Source organism: Zootoca vivipara, chromosome 8, assembly GCF_965207765.1.
Source record: "Zootoca vivipara chromosome 8, rZooViv2.hap1.1, whole genome shotgun sequence".
Lineage (NCBI taxonomy): Eukaryota > Metazoa > Chordata > Lepidosauria > Squamata > Lacertidae > Zootoca > Zootoca vivipara.
Window position 1 is genome coordinate 10866568 of NC_142591.1, and position 21375 is coordinate 10887942.

General features: G+C 40.8%; 1 protein-coding gene across 2 annotated transcripts in view; it reads right to left on the reverse strand.

Moving 5' to 3' along the window:
- Positions 1-21375, reverse strand: part of CTNND2 (catenin delta 2) — a 466576-nt gene that overhangs the window by 16175 nt on the left and 429026 nt on the right. The window contains exons 19-20 of one of the 2 annotated variants that reach the window (XM_088675086.1): positions 19805-19930; positions 4557-4683 (exon numbers count right to left, since the gene is read on the reverse strand). In XM_088675086.1, coding sequence (XP_088531212.1) covers positions 4557-4683; positions 19805-19930 — 253 coding nt within the window. The remainder of the gene's footprint in view (positions 1-4556; positions 4684-19804; positions 19931-21375) is intronic. The other variant, XM_088675087.1, reaches the window with a different exon arrangement.

Here is a 21375-nt window from a genome sequence, read left to right on the forward strand (position 1 = left end):
GGTAGCTCAGTGGCCATTATTCACCTCAATATTGTATTGAAGAAATAATGGATGTGGCTATATTGCTGTATTATGTCTGAATACTATGGAGCCTAACAGAGGAGCAACATAAGCAGTTATCAATGGCAAAGTGGTTGGTGCTCCAACACTGGAATGATAGAACAGCAGTTTCAATTGTGCAAAATACTGGCACTGTGTAGAAAGGTGACTTTTCATAGGCAACAACAACATGAAGGAGCATATATTTAGACACTGAACGCTTATCCACACATCCCCTTGTCCTGTTGCTTCCCCACCCCGGGGAAAACAGCTCCATAGTGCTCAATCAGAGCAAACGGCAATTCAAGTTTTCCCTAGGCTGCCATTTGTTCTGACTGATCGCCAAAGAGCAGGTTTTCCCTTGGAAAGGAGTGGGGCAAGTGGAAAACAGCTCAGACTCACACCTAGAAAGTACAATCAAGTGGAAGGGTAGCCAAGCCCCTAGACTCTGTATATGGATGTATTTGTGTGACATGGTGTCTGAATGGACTGATGTGGAGACAGAACTCAACAGTCCTAACAAAAGCTAATTCTCCAGTCTTACTCTGTTCCCACTCCCTACCCTACTCTTCTATAAAGTCCTATACTTTACAATGTGTTGCTTTTGTTATTTAGCTAAGGAAAATGGTAAAAACGTAGTAAGATTTACTAATACAAATTATTAGTATGTTTTAACAGACTCCATTTATTGCAATGTCAAAAAACGTAAAACCACTCTCTTACTAGCTACAGTCATACCTCAACATCCGAACGCTTTGACTTCCGAAGGTTTCAACTTCCGAAATCGACAACCCCCGGAAGTCCTTTCGCCGCGCATGCCCGGCACGCGCGTTCTGCATCTGCGTAGAGTGGCGCGCGCCCAGCGCATGTGCAGAAACACAAAATCGCGCTTCACGCATGCGCCATAGCGGCGCTTCGACATCCGAAAACCTCGACTTACGAAGACGACCGCGGAACGGATCGCCGTCGCAAGTCGAGGTACCACTGTATTAGATTGTAGACAAATAGATAGATCACCAATAGACCGGTTATTTCATTTCCTGTAATTTCTAACAAGATCTCTTAACTCGAGGGATCTGGAATCGTTTCCACATCTAGGTTCCACTCTAGGTTTGGGAGCACTTTGGGCAATGCACCTCCTTCTCTCCCCTAAGCAATGCCCCAGGAGAAGCTAGTATTTAAATTGTGCAATTTTTGACTAAGGAAAAATCAGTATTTTCTTTCTCTTACACTGGAAGCTACTTGACAAACAAACACCCTCTACAAAGAGAAAGGAACACGAATTTAAAAACCCTTTCTATATTAATAAAAACAATGCTTTACCTTGCACAATATTTCAGGAAGGACACCCCTCCCCTTAATTGGCATGGATTATAACATAATTGTCCTTCCTTTCAACAAGGATGTTTTCCTTAAAAATTATTAAAATGTCTCTCTCTTTCCCCCCACATCTATCCCCACCTCCTTGGGAGACTTGAGAGAATAAAATTGCCTGGAATTAGCAAATTGTTGTAACAAATGTTCATCACAATGAAAAATATTCTTAAGTGGCACCAAATCTAACCAGAATATGGTAGATAAAGGAAGGTCTCTCAAGGTTAGGTCCTTTATTAAAGGATGCTAACAGCATTTTTCTCCATTGATTCCACTAACAAGAAAAAAGCTGCCACATTATTGTGGTGGCCTTGGCAATGTCTCTCGTAATAAAAGCCTTTGTGATTGTGAATGAATTCATGGCAAAGCTGTCAGCAACACCATCTACATCCTTCTTGTTAAAAGTGAATTATTACTGAGCAGAAGACCTTCTGCTGTAATAATAAAACTGAGTATCGATGAAGCGCACAAGTTCTCTCAACCAAGTGACACTCACAAATAGCACCAACCAGTTCTATACTGCTAACATGTTGCTTTTTAAAATTGTTGTTGTTTAGTCATTTAGTCGTGTCCGACTCTTCGTGATCCCATGGACCAGAGCACGCCAGGCACTCCTGTCTTGCACTGCCTCCTGCAGTTTGGTCAAACTCATGTTCGTAGATTCGAGAACACTATCCAACCATTTCGTCTTCTGTCACCCCCTTCTCCTTGTGCCCTCCATCTTTCCCAACATCAGGGTCTTTTCCAGGGAGTCTTCTCTTCTCATGAGGTGCCCAAAGTATTGGAGCCTCAGCCTCAGGATCTGTCCTTCCAGTGAGCACTCAGGGCTGATTTCCTTCAGAATGGATAGGTTTGATCTTCTTGCAGTCCATGGGACTCTCAAGAGTCTCCTTCAGCACCATAATTCAAAAGCATCAATTCTTCGGCGATCAGCCTTCTTTATGGTCCAGCTCTCACTTCCACACATCACTACATAGCTTTAACTATATGGACCTATGTCGGCAAGGTGATGTCTCTGCTTTTTAAGATGCTGTCTAGGTTTGTCATTGCTTTTCTCCCAAGAAGCAGGCGTCTTTTAATTTCATAACCGCTGTCACCATCTGCAGTGATCATGGAACCCAAGAAAGTAAAATCTCTCACTGCTTCCATTTCTTCCCCTTCTATTTGCCAGGAGGTGACGGGACCAGTGGCCATGATCTTAGTTTTTTTGATGTTGAGCTTCAGACCATATTTTGCGCTCTCCTCTTTTACCCTCATTAAGAGGTTCTTTAATTCCTTCTCACTTTCTGCCATCAAAGTTGTGTCATCTGCATATCTGAGGTTGTTGATATTTCGTCTGGCAATCTTAATTCTGGTTTGGGATTAATCCAGTCCAGCCTTCCGCATGATGAATTCTGCATATAAGTTAAATAAGCAGGGAGACAATATATAGCCTTGTCGTACTCCTTTCCCAATTTTGAGCCAATCAGTTGTTCCATATCCAGTTCTAACTGTAGCTTCTTGCCCCACATAGGAGACAGATGAGGTGATCAGGCACTCCCATTTCTTGCCATAGTTTGCTGACACAGTCAAAGGCTTTTGCATAGTCAATGAAGCAGAAGTTGATGTTTTTCTGGAACTCTCTAGCTTTCTCCATAATCCAGCGCATGTTTGCAATTTCGTCTCTGGTTCCTCTGCCCCTTCGAAATCCAGCTTGCATTTCTGGGAGTTCTCGGTCCACATACTGCTTAAGCCTGCCTTGTAGAATTTTAAGCATAACCTTGCTAGCGTGTGAAATGAGCACAATTGGGCAGAAGTTGGAGCATTCTTTGGCACTGCCCTTTTTTGGCAGGCTTTTTAAAATTAAAAGTTGGAAAACATTTGAAACTCATATCCCTTTATCCCTGCTGACTGTCTATCTCTATGGGCAACCAGAGAGCTCCTGGGGGCATCAGTATTTCAGGGTTATCTTTCTTGTGAAGCTGTGGAGAGATGGTGGCTCTTCAATTCTCTTATCTATCATCTATCATCTTTCTCCATCTAGCTACACCCTATTCTTGACTTCCTTGCTCTGCTCACAATTAGATCCTATTTGCAAGCAAGTCTTTATTCATGAGTAGGACATTCTTTCTAGAGCAGAGTTTGCTCAAAGTCATGGGAATAATTTCACGCTCCCCACAGTGGTCATATCCAAATTCTGTCTCCTGGGGACATCTGAGAGTGCTGTTATTCCAGAGCTCCTTGGGGGGCTGGCATGCCCACTAGCTTCAGCTGTGATGAGCTGGATAGGACACAGGTGAAGCTGCCATGCCCATCATTCACAGTCAAGTAACATGGAAAATTGTAATTATTGCTGATAATTACATAGACAGAATTTCTTTAAAAGTGTGTTGCTTCCAACGTTAAGGGTATGGCTTGATTATCAACAATTTACAAATATCTAACCAAGTACATGGCTAAGTAGAGATTTAAAGCAAATTTACTAAGGTTGAAGTCGCATTATCTATTGGCTCAATTACTTTCCTGTGTTGAACCAAAGCTTAACTGTTCCAGAAGCTCTGCAAATGCCATCTTGGTAGTCAAGGTAACCCCACAATTAATTGGTAGTTGTAACAATGAGCTCATACATAGGCTAATTCGCTAATCTGGTCAGGGAAGTCTCGGCCGAAGTGACATATGCTGCTTTGTATGTGTGTGTGTGTGTATACATACATACATACATACATATATATATATATATATAAATAATGCATGAATGCATTATGTAGCTTCTGCACTGCTTGCTCGGGTGCAGACAAGTCGCGACAATCTATCACTGTTGTGATGTCCATCCGGCGTCTGTGTTACAAGTTTATACCGTTCTTTAAGAAAGCACTAGAACACGCCATTCTGGAGTTTTTGACATCCTTCTTTGGTATCCCTGCATCAAACCACACTCCCAGGCCCTCATTTCGGCCTGTGGTTCAGAACACACAACACCCCCCCCCAAAAGAAAACCCTATTCGTACCAATCCTAAAGACAACTGTGACTCATTTTGTGGTTTACCCTGATTGTTTTGCTGTCAGGAGAGATGGAACATCCACGAAAAGTTAACATATATATACTGGAAATATCTTCCTTTATGATGGGTTACTTCCCAGCTTATTAATAAATTTGGGCTTACCTGAACGGTTGTTGGGAGACATACGCACAGGAGAGATGGAGGGCGTACGCGATGAGGAGTACGGCCTTTGCCGATCCCTCTCTATCGTTGACGATGAGGCTACAAAGTGATATTGTGACCATCCATCCTGCACAGGAATAACAGACAACGAGAAGTGGAGGGGGGGGCGGGGAAAACAAAATTAGCGAAAAAGATACTCATGTTTAATGTTTGAGAATAAAAATTAAGTAAACCAAGTTAGGAATAAATAGTTTAATATGCTATATTTTACAGACTGGTCTTGCTTTTCACCAACAGACAGATCTCTTGCACGATCCTTTTTAATATAATCTGTTTTTACACACACAAAAATGTTCAGTTTCATGTATTATTTATCTCAAAATTCATATCCTGTCTTTCGTTGCCAAGTGATCCCAGAGCAGGTCACAATGATTAAAAACACATCATAAAGTCAGCCAAAAACCTTGCACCAGAATGGCAATTACCATTCAGTTTGTAAATGTGAGTGCACTATTATAGGATTGCCGACAATGCTTGCACCTCCTGACCAATGTACACACATGCGGTGGTGGAATGAGTGTGTGTCGTAAGGTCTGCCACTCACACTTAGAATGCTGGAAAATATTACTCTGAGATGGGGGACAATGTAATCTATCATTAAAAATAGCTTGGTGATCTTTTCAGTATATGAATGAGTATGAACAAGATTTTCTGTGTTTCCTATTTTAACTACCGAGTATGTCACACACTCAGAGGAGAAATCAATGGACTTAAATGCCTATTATGTTCTTTGATTTCAATGGGTCTACTCTAGGTATGACTTTATTGGATATCACCCAGTGACCTTAACACCTTTTTGTTCTGTGGCTGCTCCAGTATTCTTTCTGAAAGAATATTTACATTCTAAATTGGAACACCTACATCTAATTATGAATAAAAGGTTATGGGATGAACCTGCCTGAATTTTTAAAAATGGTTCCTCTGATTTTAGTGGGCGAGTTAAGTACTTTCTTAAATCTCTGCTGATGCTATTAATGAGAGTAACAAGTACTTAATTTCATTTGGATTGTGTGCCCTTATTTTTCCGTCCTCAATGCCGATTTTCCTTTCAGGAACAATGATTGCTAACTTGCAAAATATTCACATATATAAGTAGAGCAAAAGTGAAAATCTGTCTTTTCCCTTTACCCGGTATGCAGTCAAATAGTGTAAATTAACTAGTACAAGATTTTTTTAAAAAAAACTTTATAAGTGAAATCTAACATCCTTAAGGCTCAAGCAACTCAAACAATCTAATCTATATGTCCTTAGACTGTTGAGGGTTAGATAAGAAATTGCAAGAGAAAAAGAAAACAGCCAATAGAAAAGAACAAGAATAACTAGTAATGACCATTAGTCCTTACTACTACTGATAAGACAATATTGTTTAAATCCACACATTTTCTCTCAGGAGCCAGATAATTGAGAAGCCAGGCCCTCTAAAATCAGACAAAAGCTAATGCCAAATGTATTATCTTCAGCTACACAACTACTGATGTTTATTAAGTATTAACTGAGGTAATAATTATTAGAGAACATTCCATGGCCAGCAGAACTAAACACAATACTTCAAAATCCTTGAAAAACCATTATTTCTCTCACTTACCCATATTGAAAGCTAGATTCTACATGGCTTTTTAAATCAAACCTCATTCTTAAACCTTCATCAAATAAACACTATAGCTCAGATTAATTTGGCAAGCAATAGATGTCAACATAGTGGGTGGAATTCAACATCACACTAAGACAATAATTCAATCAGTGTGAGCATTCCTGCTTGCCAGATGGAACAGCCACTCCCCCCCCCCCAAGTGCTGTTCTGGGTGTTCTCCTGATCCCCCAAGAGTCAATTGGGGGGGAGCCCTATTGGCTAGCAGCAGGCCTTGCACTGGATTATGCTACCGTAGACTGGATTTAGCTGAATCCAGCACTCTTTATTTCAAAGTACTCAATTTGTATGGCTACTGGATAGGGACAATCTTGAGCTGTTTCAGTGCTGGAAGTAATAGTTTAAGAATTAAAAGGTGTGCATTTTTAATTACACACAGTAATATATACCATCTATTTTAAATTAATAAGGCTACATTCCTCGAACTGCCAAGACAATACAACTGAACTCGGTATGAGTGTTCTTAAATTAATGGCTTGAGGAATGAAAGCTTAACAGCACTCGTCCCATGCTCGCCCAGTTCTGCTTCCCTGGCGAGGCACATGGAAGTTTCATCCCAACCCCCCACAGAAGACACAGTCTGCACTGGTCCCAGCTGTTAAATGAATTCCGTGTCACCCACCTCAGTGCAGTACTTAAGCCAGGATGAGCTGCGCCACTCAGACGGAAGGCAACTCTTTAATCATGGGACGAATTTTAAACTACAAACCTGATCACTTTGAAGTCAATGGAATTTTTTTCCTATGAATCTAGGCTTGTCCCAAAGGGCTCTTAAAAGCTTAGAGTCAGCTGCAAAGCAGCTCACTTTGTTTAATGCTTATCTCAAAATCTCTTTGCTCCAAAGCATACACAGCTCTGTGGAAATGGCTGCTGCATGATTAGAGTGAGAAAGGCAGACATTTCCCACTTTGCTTAGAAGATTTCACACAGTATTTTGACCTCTCTTTTTTAATGACTTGTTGGAATCCCAGTGGAATGAGAGTTCTACCTCTGACCACCCCTAGATAATCCAACATCTCAGAAACCAGCCAATACAATCAATGCTATAAGGAGCCTGAACCCCACGTGGGAGCTTTGCATCATACTTGAGACCCCGAAGGCAGCAAGGGTTTCTGGTGCATCTTCAAGGTGTGTTTCTGGTGCATCTTAGAAGCTGCTGTAAATGTGTGCATTCATCAATAAAGAATTAACTATCAGCCATTTGCCTGCCTTGGCTGGGTATGTGTGCAGGGCAATGCCTTGCCAGAAAGGTCAGCTATGCAATGGGTCTACTCTAGGTATGACTACAAATAAGCTACACAAATTGTCTCTTAATATCATAGGAATCTACTGTAGAAAGTCATATGTCTACCGTTGGCTTTGATTCCTTGATTATATTATGTTTCAATCTACTCAATATACAGTCGTACCTTGGTTGGTTCGGCTTAGTTGCTGAACGTTTTGACTCCCAAACAATTGAAAACCAGAAGTGAGTGTTCCGGTTTTCAAATGTTCTTTGGAACCCGAACGTCCGGCGCAACTTCTGCGGCTTCCAATTGGCTGCAGGACCTTACTGCAGCCAATCGGAGGCCGCGCCTTGGTTCCCGAATGTTTTGGAATTCGAATGGACTTTCAGAACAGATTCCGTTCGACTTCCAATATATGTCTGTATTCTGTTTTAGCTGTAATTTGATTTTGCCCCATCACTATAATCTCATGTCATGCAAAATAAGTTACCAATAAGCAACAGAAAGTTCTCTTTGGGCCAGTCTGTAGTTTGATTTCACGCCACATGTAAATTTGATTCAACTGAAATAGTGCTTTGTCAGACCAAAGCAATAAATAAGAAATAAATTTCACATTGCACTGATTCTTTATGGGCACGTCCAGTAAGACGATCACAATATTTTCCAATGTGAGTAATCAAAATATAACATTAGCCTTTCTCAGTTCCAAGAAAACAAGCATATTTTCCATTTTAAAGGTAAACTGTCAGTAACAAATTCATTAGGCCTACTTTATCAACAATTCCAAAAGCTATTAATGTTAAATATTTAAACTAATTTTTAGAAGCCAAAAGGGAGTATTTCTAATTTAATGCAGAAATAAATACCACCTGATGTGCTGGCTGCTTTCATTAGTTTGTTTCAGCTCTAGTGCTTCTAATGAATTTTAATTAAATTGATTTGGATACTTAAAAGCTACAGTATATAAGGGTCTCCTGCACAGAAAAAGTAATCTCTCCAAAAGCAAGAGATGTACAAGTGCATTTCTGAACTCAATTTATCTGCCTACATCCTACTCTAGTGGAGCAAAATTAAGACAGAAATACTTGATACATTTAGAAGACGTCACATTATGGGAGTTAGGGCATAGTTGGCTACTTGCAGTTAACAGTTAATAACTGCATACCAAAAGTGGAAAAGAAGGTACTTATTTAATTTTAGTAGCATTTCCTGAAACATTTATTCACAACTATATTCTTGGCTACATCTGTTTAATGACTATCTTCCCCCTCCCCCCAAAGCAATTTATAGAAAGGTCTAAGAGAAATTGGTTTTGGTGTTTTTTGCTAGATCATTATGTGTACCTCTCTGATAAGTAGCCAGAGATGAAGTGGGGAATAAATTTTGAGATGGAAAGATATACATGGATGACTGTTGAGGAGGAAAAGTTAGACTTCCAGGCTCTTAAGACTTCAGCCACTCCTCCTTTGCTCTCCTTAATGCACAAATCTCATACCATGTCATGTTTCCTTGAAATACCACAGGAGGTGTAAGCTGGATTTTAGGTGTAAATGCTAAGAAAGCAGTCCCAATAAATCTAAAACATGTTGCAGTTCTTATGTATAGATCATTCAGCTGCTGTTATATATAAAAAAGCAAAGTTGAAAGGAATTGGGTTATTTACTTTTGATTAGAGAACTGTGGGTGTCCACTAATATTCTAACACCCCATCCTGTTATTTATTAGTAGTTTTGCTGAACAGTACCTCAAGGACACTGCAAAAGTGATTACTTATTAATTAAGTTACTTACTGTCACGCCTACAAGTACTAATCTCCAAAATTAGGTCATACCAATGTGTATTTTGGTAGACATGCTTAGCATTGAATGATGGTTAATAAGTATTGTCAAGATTATTTATTTATGAAACTGGTCTTCAAAATCAGTAGTTTGATCCTTTCACCCTTATGGAAGATGCACTGATTATCTGTTAGAGATATTCTGAAAACTAAAAGTCCATTCATTCACGGTCAGTATGGTAGAACCCCCAAATTATTGAATAATCTCTCTGCCTGCTTTTCTTGATGAAATATTTCTTAAGAACTACTTAGAATGTTTTCCAGATTGAAGACACACTTCTACTCCCAGGCTTTTTGCTAGTGCTTGATTCCAACCTATGGTACCATGTTTTAAATCATCATCATCACCACCACCATTTGTTGCTAGTGATATAAAATTGTCTCAAAGCAACTTAGAATTTAAAAAAGCATATAATACCCATTTAAAATGCATCAAAAGATTTAAGAAAACATTATTAAGCAAAAACTAAATGTACAACATCTTCATTGCTTTGTGGATTTCCTCTCCTGATTTGTACTGTTTCAAATGAGTTAATTTGTTATACCTTTGCACATCACCTTGGGTTGCCACATGAAAGGCATCTTACAGGATTCGTTTTACTTTCAAAACCTGCTGATTATGTGAGTCATAAGGCAAGAGAAACCCTTTTTCACCTATAAGCTTCTTAAACCTCCAGTTTTAGTTTTAAGGAGAAGGAAATTCAGGGCTACTTTACAGAACGTTGAAACATACGTTGAGCTTTTTTTTTTTAAATAAAAAATAAAAAAATCTTGCCAAGGCTTACAACCTAGTTTCATGTGTTCTTGAGCAAAGTAATTGCATGAGCAGCGTATTATGACCAAGAGCCATATAACCAATTTGCCACAGATACACATGAATTCCAGCTGTCAGCTCGGACAGAAAAAAACTGAGCCCATCACACATCTATTGATTGTGTGGAATCAACAATCCAACACACGTCAATCGCAAAGCCAAACTCCTTAGGATTTGGATGGCTAAGAATGACCTTGCAAGGTGTGAAGAGAATGGGCTTCGGTTTGCATGCTTGTGTTTTAGGGACAAGGACGAAAGATGAAGACCACATGATTAGAGACCACCTGGTTGGTCAGTGCAATAATAATCCCTGACCAATGGACATCATGGCTGGAGCTGATGGAGCACAGGGACATCTGGGGTAGACCCATAGGTTCTCCACCTTTGCTGTAGAGACTGTGGTTATGGGCAAGTCAGCATTGACCACTGCAGCAAGCTGTCGAGAGGTTGATAGCTGAGATGGGCGCAGGGCTGCATATACAGAATTCAGGTCAATATAAGATTAGCCTTTAGCCACCAGCTGTTGAGCACAATACTCTTCAGGATGCCAAGGGGAGACCAGGGCTTGGTGGGGGGCAGCACCCTGCTCTGAATGCAGTTACTTATGGCAAGTCAATTAAGTGAAAACTTCTAGAGAGCAATACCAAATAATTTATTTCTAATGTGTGTCTACGGAGGTCTCAAAAGCAAGTCAGGCATTGCTTTACCTATCCATAATTAATTATTGATTTCCTGTGTTGTGAATGCAAGGATGACAAGACCTAATCTAATGAATAACAGAGCTGTAAGAACAGGGAACAGTGTGTGAGACAAAGCATGAAGGACAGAACCTCAGACATAACAGGCCTCATTATTCATACTGTTGATGTTATACAGGGAACTAAATAATAAGCCCTATAAAAGCACCGCCATCAAATCATGTAGGCGTTTTTCAAAATACTTCATTTCATGCAGGTGGCTTGTAAACCCGCTCAGAGCGTGGTGGAACCTTGCAACCTGTTTCAAGTCTTTCTGGGAGAAAATGTGGCTTGGCGGAGTGTGCAAATTTAGTGTAATTGTGGAATTACGATTAGACATAACATGCAAGGGAATTGCATGGTGCAAACTATGCTGTGATATACTGTTTGTGGGGTTAGCATCCAATGAAATTATTGGGCATGCCAGAAGTACGACTACAGTCATTACAGCAAATTACCCCAGTTTCAGCGAAGTGACTAGAAGCTGTTAGGATGTTATGAAAAAGGGGTTACTTCAGGTTTTGAGGAAGGTATACGAGATTTTAGAGTGGGAGGGTTCACTGTGAATGTCAAAGGCTTTTTCTTGGATATAGTGCAGGTTAAATGGCAAAAAAGAGCATTTTTGTGGGGTTTTTAAAATAAATACAGTATCTTAGATGTAGATGTACCCGAGATATAACCACACGTAGTGACTGCTCCTTTCCTGCTTTCCCTACACGGCACCGCAAAGATGAGTGATTGAAGCATTGAACATGCACAAGCAGGTCTAACCTAGATAACGCTAGTAGGTGGAGGAAATGCAATGAATAGCTTTAATCAAGGCCAAGAGAAATAAAACAAACAAGCATTGAAAATGATACAACTATGCCTCACTTTCTCCTGCCAAAACGCATGACTGTACATTATCCCCTGCCACTGACCCACACAATCTTAAGTTTGAACTAGAACTATAAAGCTAAAGTGACTCCATCCAAGACTTCCGTTGTGTAGTAAAATGCTTTAGTGTCTGTGGAAAACAGCCTGAATTCAAGTTATAATCATATGGATCTGGTATTTCTGCGCTTAATCTCATGGGCAACAGACCCAGAGAGGAGTAGGAAAGGCTGTAATTGAGCTTCCCATGGATACAGGGAACAGCCTCAGTAACCTCAAGGTAGCCACAGTCACCTCAATGATAACCTCAATAACCTCAATGATGGACTGTCCAGGATGTAACATAATGTGTTGACTGAGTACTAGAACCTCATAAGCTTCCCTCTCCACAGGTAGTGTTGAAGATTTAGCATTGTAGGTACTAATTCTAGATAGGTGTATATATGAAATTATGGCTAGCCACAGCATTTGAGAGAGATATTGGGGGAGATTTGAGAGAGGCAGTGTGCTGAGAGCAAACTATACTTCCATCACTTTCTGGTCGGCTTATGGTGGTATGATGCAACGTATTTTTACAGGCTCCAAAGGAATGAACTCTATCCCAAAAAACAACTTTCAGTTCAAGTCCTTAGGTGGCCCCGAGAAAGCCTGTATCACTTTGTTCCCCATCTATAAAATGGGAGTAGAAGGGAAATATCTCATAGAAGGACAAGAAAAAGATTATAATGAACTTTGCACAAGAAAAGCACTATGTAAGTACAATCTCTATGAGGAGTTTAGAACTATGAACAAGAGAGGAAATATAGACATTGGAGGAATGTAAAGACTGTCATAATAATAATAATAATAATAATAATAATAATAATAATAATAATAAGTGTTACAGCTAAGTGAACTTGTTCCAGTTCTTTTTCAAGGTTCCAAATGTAGGATTATGCTATTTATGGAAGATATGAATATTAGGCATATACTGAGGGCAACTTTTCTGTTCACATATAGAGATGACCAGGGTTGGAGTAAAGATTGACTTTCTGTGAATAGAAGGGCTCTCCTCTTTCTAGGAACTTTGATCTAGCAGAGGCTCCAGCTGGAGGAAGAAGGGTTTTCACTGACTCCAACTTCCTTCTGCAGCCCCTCATGTCACTTTCCACAGAGTAATTGAGGGCACCTTGACCTTTCAAGTGTACACTTGGCATTCTGAGCAAGTAGTGAAAGGATTTCATCTAATGGTATAGCACCTGTCACAGATGCGACTAATAAAATTTAAATTCTGTTCTACATCAGAGGGAACAAAGCAGAGCCGTCAACTAGTTAGATATGCTTTAGTTGAGTGATCAATTAACTAATTAAAGCTAGAGGGTGAGTTAATGCAAGTTTAATAAGTGTGCATGTTACCCAATGGCACAGGTGCATCTTTTGAGTATCTTGAGAACGAAGACCCATTTCTGTTACGTGTAAGATAGCTTTTGTTTATTGAACTGATTATCACTCATTTTTGGAAGGAAAGCCCTTTTTATTATTAATCTTGGTAGACAGGAGAGAGAGAGAGAGAGAGAGAGTTTCTGCAGCCTGCTCAGCTGTGTGCAAGTCCACCTCCCCACTGTTTAATTCAAGGGCACAAGTTTAATCTGCGATTAAAATTTTAGTTGATTCACCTCTGATTAAATGAAATAAAGCAGCAGCCGTAAAAACAGGATCACAAAAAAACCTTCTATATCTGTATTCAGGGAACAGCAGCCAGTTCCCCCCCTCCCCCAAATTGTGAGCAAGAAAACCAATAAGCCATTATTCCCAGAGCTATTTCTTGAACAAGTGTGTAACTAGATTACACTGAATATGAAAGAACTGAAACTAGCAGCTTATCATTGACTCACTCAGATGGTTCTGGCAGAATTCGTGTTCTCCAGCTACATGCACTGGTCACTTTGTTTAATTTCCCTTAAGAGCTGGAAATAACTAGGCATTATGCCTGGCTTTATTGTACCGTGGTAGGGGAATATCAGGAAAGGGAGCTGGAAATGATATCATGACAGCAATGCAACTTCACGTCTCTGAGCTTAAGAGTACGACTTGAATGGCAATACAAGATATCTCCTCTGCTCCTACTGTGGGCACAGCCTTGTGCCAGCTAAGGGGCTCTGGCAGCAGTTCTGCCTTTGTACCTGGGGCTGGCTGGCCTTTGTACCTGGGGCTTTGTACCTGGGGCTGGGGCATAAGGGCATATTGAGGATTCACTTGTGTGATCCACTTTCATGAGATAAAAAGGGGTGAGCACTAGCTAGCCCTCTGCTGTTTAGCTTTGGGAAATGGCCACAGCTGAGTGGCAGAGCCCTGGCATCTCCTGGCTTTCCATCTCCTGGGAAAGACTCCTGGCTAAAACCTTGGAGAAGTACTGTGAGTCAGTGTAGCCCAGGCATCCCCAAACTGCGGCCCTCCAGATGTTTTGGCCTACAACTCCCATGATCCCTAGCTAACAGGACCAGTGGTCAGACATGATGGAGATTGTAGCCCAAAACATCTAGAGGGCCAAAGTTTGGGGGTGCCTGGTGTAGCCCATACAAAATTCACCATTTGCCCAGAGGGGGAAGCATTGTGGTGCAAGATGTTATTTGCACTGTGAAACCTTTGGAAAGGTTTGAGCTGGTGGGCTATGAAGGAATCATTGTAATTTGAAGGTACTGCCTGAAAAACATTAGAAATCTTCTCCAAAGGTGTATCACTGTACTTCTGAAAGGACTAGAAAGTTAGAGCAGCCTTGACCTACACAAGCCCTTCAGACACCTCTGACTCTCTCTCTCTCTCTCTTTCTTGCCTGGAGCAAGTTTTGAGACTTAGTTAAATAACGAACTTCAAAAGGAAGGTTGTCAGTCAATTACTCAGACTGAGGTGCTGTGCTGTACAGAGAATTGTCTGTCTTTCTTTACAGAAAGATCAAAAGCTACACTACTGTCTGCAAAGATAGGACCTTTTAATAACTAAAGCTGTGACAAGCTCCCTGAAATTTGTTGTGGTCCTAAATCTGCATGTAAGCAGGCAGAATAAATGATGTGGCTTTCAGAAATGTATAGAAACCACTGGAGATTATGCAAGTGAATTAGAAAATGTTCACTACATCTGGAGGTTTTTAAATAATACAATTTTTGGTAGTAGTTTTTTTAAGCACCCTTAAAACACACTCTTAGCTTAGATTTAACTTAGTTACAGTGGTCCCTCGACTTATGAATTTAATCCGTTCCGAATGCACATTCGTAGGTCAAAAAGTTTGTAAGTAGAAAAAGGCGGTTTCCCATAGGAATGCATTGGAAACGGAAAAATTCGTAAGTCGAGTAAACCGCATCTAAAATTCATAAGCCGAAAAAACCCATCTAAACCGCAATGGTTTTCCTTTCGGATGTTGAAAAAAACGTAAGTGTGCAGCCATTTTTTTTTCATTCGTAACTCGAAATTTCGTAAGTAGAGTACTTCGTAAGTCGAGGGACCACTGTATTTAAATGTTCACTCTGAACTTAATATGCTATGTTAAGATAAGGGGGGGGGGAGACATAATTATTAGGCTTGAATTTTCCGGAGTTTGTTTGTGAAAGAGCCCTTGATTAGTGATTTTGCATTCAAAGCAGAAATAAACGCATTCACTAGGTCAGATCACCCACTCCTTTATACTGTCATCATTTGTGTGTTGACTCACATTTGGGACTATCTGTAAAACCTGTCTCCAGGAAAAGGACTTCAATGAGATCTGTATGCCAGTAGCCTTTTGTGGATTCTACCCATAATCACAATTAGAACCTATTCTGTTTTTAAGGGCACCCATACTAAATTGGTATGTGAAAGCAAGACACAGGGCTAATTCACGACAGTATGTGCATCAATTCCTCATCACCCAGCACCTGATGACTCACAACTTTATGTGTGACCCAACTCCATTGGAAAGCTCACTGTGTCACAGTGGGGGTATGAAAATCCTGCTTCTGATGTTTCATCTGTGACGGTTCAATGGCATATGTAAGTAAAGGTAAAGGTAAAGGGACCCCTGACCATTAGGTCCAGTCGTGACCGACTCTGGGGTTGCGCGCTCATCTCGCATTATTGGCCGAGGGAGCCGGCGTATAGCTTCCAGGTCATGTGGCCAGCATGACAAAGCCGCTTGTGGCAAACCAGAGCAGCACATGGAAACGCCATTTACCTTCCCGCTGTAGCGGTTCCTATTTATCTACTTGCATTTTGACATGCTTTCGAACTGCTAGGTAAGTAAATGGTCCAATTATTAAGCGATGAAGCTGCCCATAGATAATGCAATTCACATGGTTTTTGATAAGTGACAAGTCTAATTACATGCCACCATAGTGTGCTGATCTATAGTATATAAGCAGCTCCTTTCCAAACACTGCCGCAACCTAGATAGGCAGCAGAACAGTGTTGGGAAGATGGGTGGGACTCTGTAAGTCTGACTCTGTGGCATAAACAGCCTGCTCTATTTGGGCCCCAAGTTTCCACTCTCAGTGAAACTAGGGCAGTCACCCTGCAGGTTGGCCACCCACAGTATGGCATAACTTTTTAATTCACCTGGTGCAGGTGAAACCAGCTTTAATCCAATAAACGGCATACAGATGACACAAAAGGAAGCCTCCAGTTTTGCGCTGTAAATCTTTTAAGTTGTGATAAATGTTCAAAAAGTGACAGTATAGTGTATCAGTTTTAAGATTCTTTTGTAGTATTGTCATCCAGAATAAAATATTCAAGGAGGCTGGCAGAAATACCACTTGGAAAGACAAACGAGTAATTGCCTATGCTATGTTTTAACATTCAGATAGGAAATTTAGAGAGACAATCAGCCTAAATCATAATCAAGTTAAATTGAAGTACCATACTGGGATTTAGGCTAACATGGTCTGAGTGAATTGGATTTTCAGAATGGAGACCCACAAGGTATTTTCCTTATGTTATCCACTCTGGAACATTTTTTAAAGGGATCCCCCGCAACACCCTCTTGGCTCGGAGTCAGTGTGGGCAAAACGGTTTCACTCCCCTAAATCCACCTCTTCCCCAAGACAGCACCCTCTGCAAAATCTGAGGTTATCAGTTTCTATATACACTTTTCAAAGTGTATATTGGTATTTGTGTAGTCACTCACACTTGCTATTCTGAATATATTGGTTTCAATCAGTTATTTGCATTGCAAGCTTTGTGATTTTCTGCCTACTGAGCTGTATGTTTAAAGACAAATCAGGGTCTGTCCTGCTTAATGTTGGTATCACCGTTGCAGAGGCTGATTTACAAGAACAGGATGCTGAAGATGAAACCAGGCTAACTGCATACTTCTCCCCTGCCGAGTTATGATACAAGATGATTAAAATAGCTGTATTACAATATAGCCCTAGCAAACAAAGAAAAAAAAATTAACTATCGTGAAATGACGATAGAAATATAGGGTTCATATCTCTAAAATTTAAAAGGCATATCAATACACAATGATTGCTCTTTTTACTTAGAAATATATATCTTTGTTGCAGCAGAAAAGTGTTCATAGTGCACTTACGGCATTGTTCCATTCTGAATACATTATGTACACTGTGATGTAGACTTTACATCTGATAATTTAACACAAAACCACTGAGAGCTGTTCTCATTACAGCCAAATCAATGGAAGCATTCTTTGGTGAGGGCTGAATGTGTCTCATAATGAATAAAATAAATCAGACTTGCAACTTCTATTAAAAACAAAGTACTAATTAGCAGGACTAACTGGAAGCAAGAGAATTTAGTTTTTTGGGGGAGGAAATTCAGTGGTTTTACTTTTCTTTAATATTGTGTGTGTTATTGTTGTTTGCAAAGCGCCTATCTACATTTTAAAAAAGTACCTGCAGCTTTTCTGTAAGATGCTAGGAGACTCTATCCAGGGACTCTGGGAGCAGGATCTGGCCCCTTATTCCTTGCAGTCCTATAGCAGCTCTCTGGCTGCTACGTAGTTGGATCTTTGCTGCATTGTAAAATGTGTCCCTTCCACCTGCACTGAAGCTAATAGCCAAAGTGGAGGACTGTCACATCAGCCAGACCAGATGATCTGTAGAGCTAAATAAGGTCTGGCATTAGGTTTGACTCTTGGTTGAGCAACTCAAAGAGAGTAGCCATGGTCTACTTTTGAAACCTAGCCGCCTGCCTGACATTGAAGTGTTCCAGTGTCCAGCATGGACAATGATCAGGGATGACAGGAGACCACAGGTTCCTCAAAACTGACCAGGGTCTTCATGTCTGTAAACACCTATGTACAAGTAAGTTCCTTTCAGACTAGTCCTGATCACATGTTGCCCAGGGAATGGGTCATGGAGGGAGCCAACCACCCTGCCATGCATTCTAACTGAATGCTTGAAGAGGATAAGAGTACCTGAGGTGACAAATACTACAGTTGTTGGCATCCTGTAGAGGGCCTTTGGTACTGGCGCCTGCCCTGTGGAACGCCCTCCCATCAGTTGTCAAGGAAATAAACAACTATCTGACTTTTAGAAGACATCTGAAGGCAGCCCTGTTTATGGAAGTCTTTAATGTTTGGTGTTTTATCATGTTTTTAATATTATGTTGGCTGGGGAGGCCAGGCCAGATGAGCGCGGTATAAGTAAATAATAATAATAATAATAATAATAATAATCTGCCTTGAGAGACAATGGAGTACACTTCCTGTTCTATTTGCCACATCACTGCTAATAGTGTATGTCCACTCACCTTTTTCGGTGGGCAGTGCAAGGGGCCTGCAGTGATCCGGCATGGGGGATGGGAAGTTGACGCCCCCCTCGTGCCATCCTGGCTGTGTGACTGGCACTGGGCGGGGCCACCCAGTGTGGCCCTGCTGGCCAACCAGCATTGATAGGGGGCGTGGCCATGGGAAATTTAACTGCGCCACAAGCCCTCCTCTCTCACCCTTTCACTGGATCTCCCAACCCACCCACCCTCTTTGCATGCTTTGCTCTGACACAACCTATGGATAAATGTTGGCTGCCATATTGTTGGGGCTGGGCAGAAATTTTTTCCACTTGGCAAATTGGCACCAGCCATTTGGTTTTTACCTACCTTGTAGCAATCGTCACAAGGTTACAATTAGGCATTGGGTAAGCCTCTGTTCATATGTAGGGGAGGTTGTAGTTTCTGCCTGCCTATCTGTCTGGATGTGGGCTGGGGCCATGCCACGACCCCAATGGGGACCCCTCGGGGTGCCCCTATTTGATGTAAGTAATAGGGCTACCCCTATTGGTGGTTGAACCTTAGATGGACTCCCTGCAGATGGGCGGGAGTCAAGATATAGCCTGGCTTCACCCAATGTCTAAGCCAAACCACTCACATCTGTAACCAATAAAGTTGTGGCCTGTTTGAGCCCATAAACCTCAATACTCGTGTCGGTGTGTTTATTAACCACTGGGGAACTGCGGTTCATGGGGCCTTGGAACACAAGTCACTATTTATAACTTTGCCCCATGTTTTAGTCTTTATTGTATGTCTCGAGGATCAAATTAGACAAGTAAACTTTCTACTCATACCATATTATCAAAAGGGAAAAAAATTCTAGTTCACAAAACAAACTGCTTGTCTAAAAGAATTTTCTCTGCTAACAAAGCATTGAGTTATGAGGAAATTTCAGAAGACAGATATATACAAGTAACATGGATGGATTTCTTAGAAAAAGGATCTATCTCACCTTCTTTTTGTCCTGTCTTCCTTTATAGTTACATTTGCCTCACTGTCAGTAAACAGTGCCCACACATGAGGTGCAAAAAAATTGGCCAGTGTTGCAAATGATGTTTAAAATATTCTACACAATGCTTTCTGCATTTGCACTCTGGTTCATACTAATATTTAAATAAGCTCTTCAATGCTCTTTCAGATGCAAATCTAGGTATGCATTCAACATCATTTAACGTTTTTATTGTGTTAATAATTTATTTGTTAGACACTATGTGAGGCATTGTTGGTGGTATTTAAATTTTAGAATAAATAAGTAAATAAATAAGTACTTAAATTAAAAAAAAATCACAATTCAAGACTGGTCAGCTGACAGCCAGAATACCTGGGTTTGGGAATAGATTCTGGTTTCTTGATTCTGGGAGAGGGTTTGCTGAGCGTGCCATGACTCAGAATGATTGGTAGGTGAAAATCCTCTGTCCTCAGCCACTCTGAAGTCTGGGGCCACCCGCTGCCATAAATCAATCAGTCAGTCAATCAATCATTTATTTCAATTAGTTTTTTTTTACAGTGATATAGAAATATGGGATCTAGGCCACATTTTTTTTTGCACAATTATAACACTTTTAAATTACAGACAGAAATAGATCCCATTGCTGCAGATGCACTTCTATGGCAGATAAAAAAAATCAGTGCAGCCTACTCTAAAACACTATATATTCCAAGGTGCACAATCCAAACAATATATGCCTAAGGAATATTAGTCTTTTATCATAGGAATAAAATAGTTCTTTCCAGGCCTAAAATTGGATTGCTGCTGTCTCTGTTCCTGGTCCACAAGAACTACATGCAAAGCTTTCTTCCCTTATAGTTCCTCAATGAACATGACTACCATACCACATAAGTAATGTATTAGCCAGACATCTCACAAGTAATATTGTAAACGTGCCCACTGATGAAGTACATAGGTGAAAGACTTCACACAGTATGCTGCAAGTGTGGTTTAAAAACTTGTGGGAAAGAACTTTTCAGTGGAACCAGGTGAGGCAACCGCCGTTCTGGACGGTTCTAGAGTTAGTGATGAGCTTGATTAGCATGAATAAACTTAAAACCAGTCCAGACTAGAGAGAGATGCTGTTGGTGAGAAGGTCTGATTGACACAGTTGGTGGCCATACTGTTCCAAACAAGTGAGCACTGATCCTTGGATCAGCTGAACAATCTTGGGTTGCTCCTATACCCAACTGTGCTCCTTAAATCCCAAAAGGGAGTCAGTTAGGAATGCTTTCCCCCAACTTAGCTTGGAATGCTAGCCATGGCTGCTCTTGGAGAATGATGACCTTGCCACTAATGAACGCCATGGTAATGTCCAGGCTGAATTACTGCAAAATATTCTACAGGACATAGCTTTTGAAGGTTGTTTGGAAACTTGAATTGGTTCAGAATGTGGCTGCCCACCTATTAGCAGGTAGGACCTGGTGAGAGTGCATTACCTCTGAGCTGAAAGAACTGCAGCGGGTGGGGCAAATAAGGCCAAGCATGGGGAGGGGGAGAGATAAGAAGAAAATTGTGCAGAGAAGCAGAAGCCAGGGGAACAGTAGAGCATTGAGCACCTTGAAAATCATATGAATGTTTGGCAAGGTAACTTTTCAGTATTCAACGGCATCAAATGTGCTACTTTTGAAGTGAATGTTCAAATTAGAAAATATTCAGTACATATCCTTTTTTAAAAAAGAAACTACTAAAACATCTCTAACTTGGTCAGCGGTGACGACAATTAATGATATACCCCACATGAATAAATGGTATTCAGCCAGCCTTATAGTCCAAATTATTTCCAATCCCCACAGAGGTATGCTAAGGGCACTACCCTGCCCCAACCACCCACCCACATCTGAAGATGCCAGGCATAACCCTTGGAAACAACCCCTGCTTCAGTCTCACTCTGGGAAGCAGGA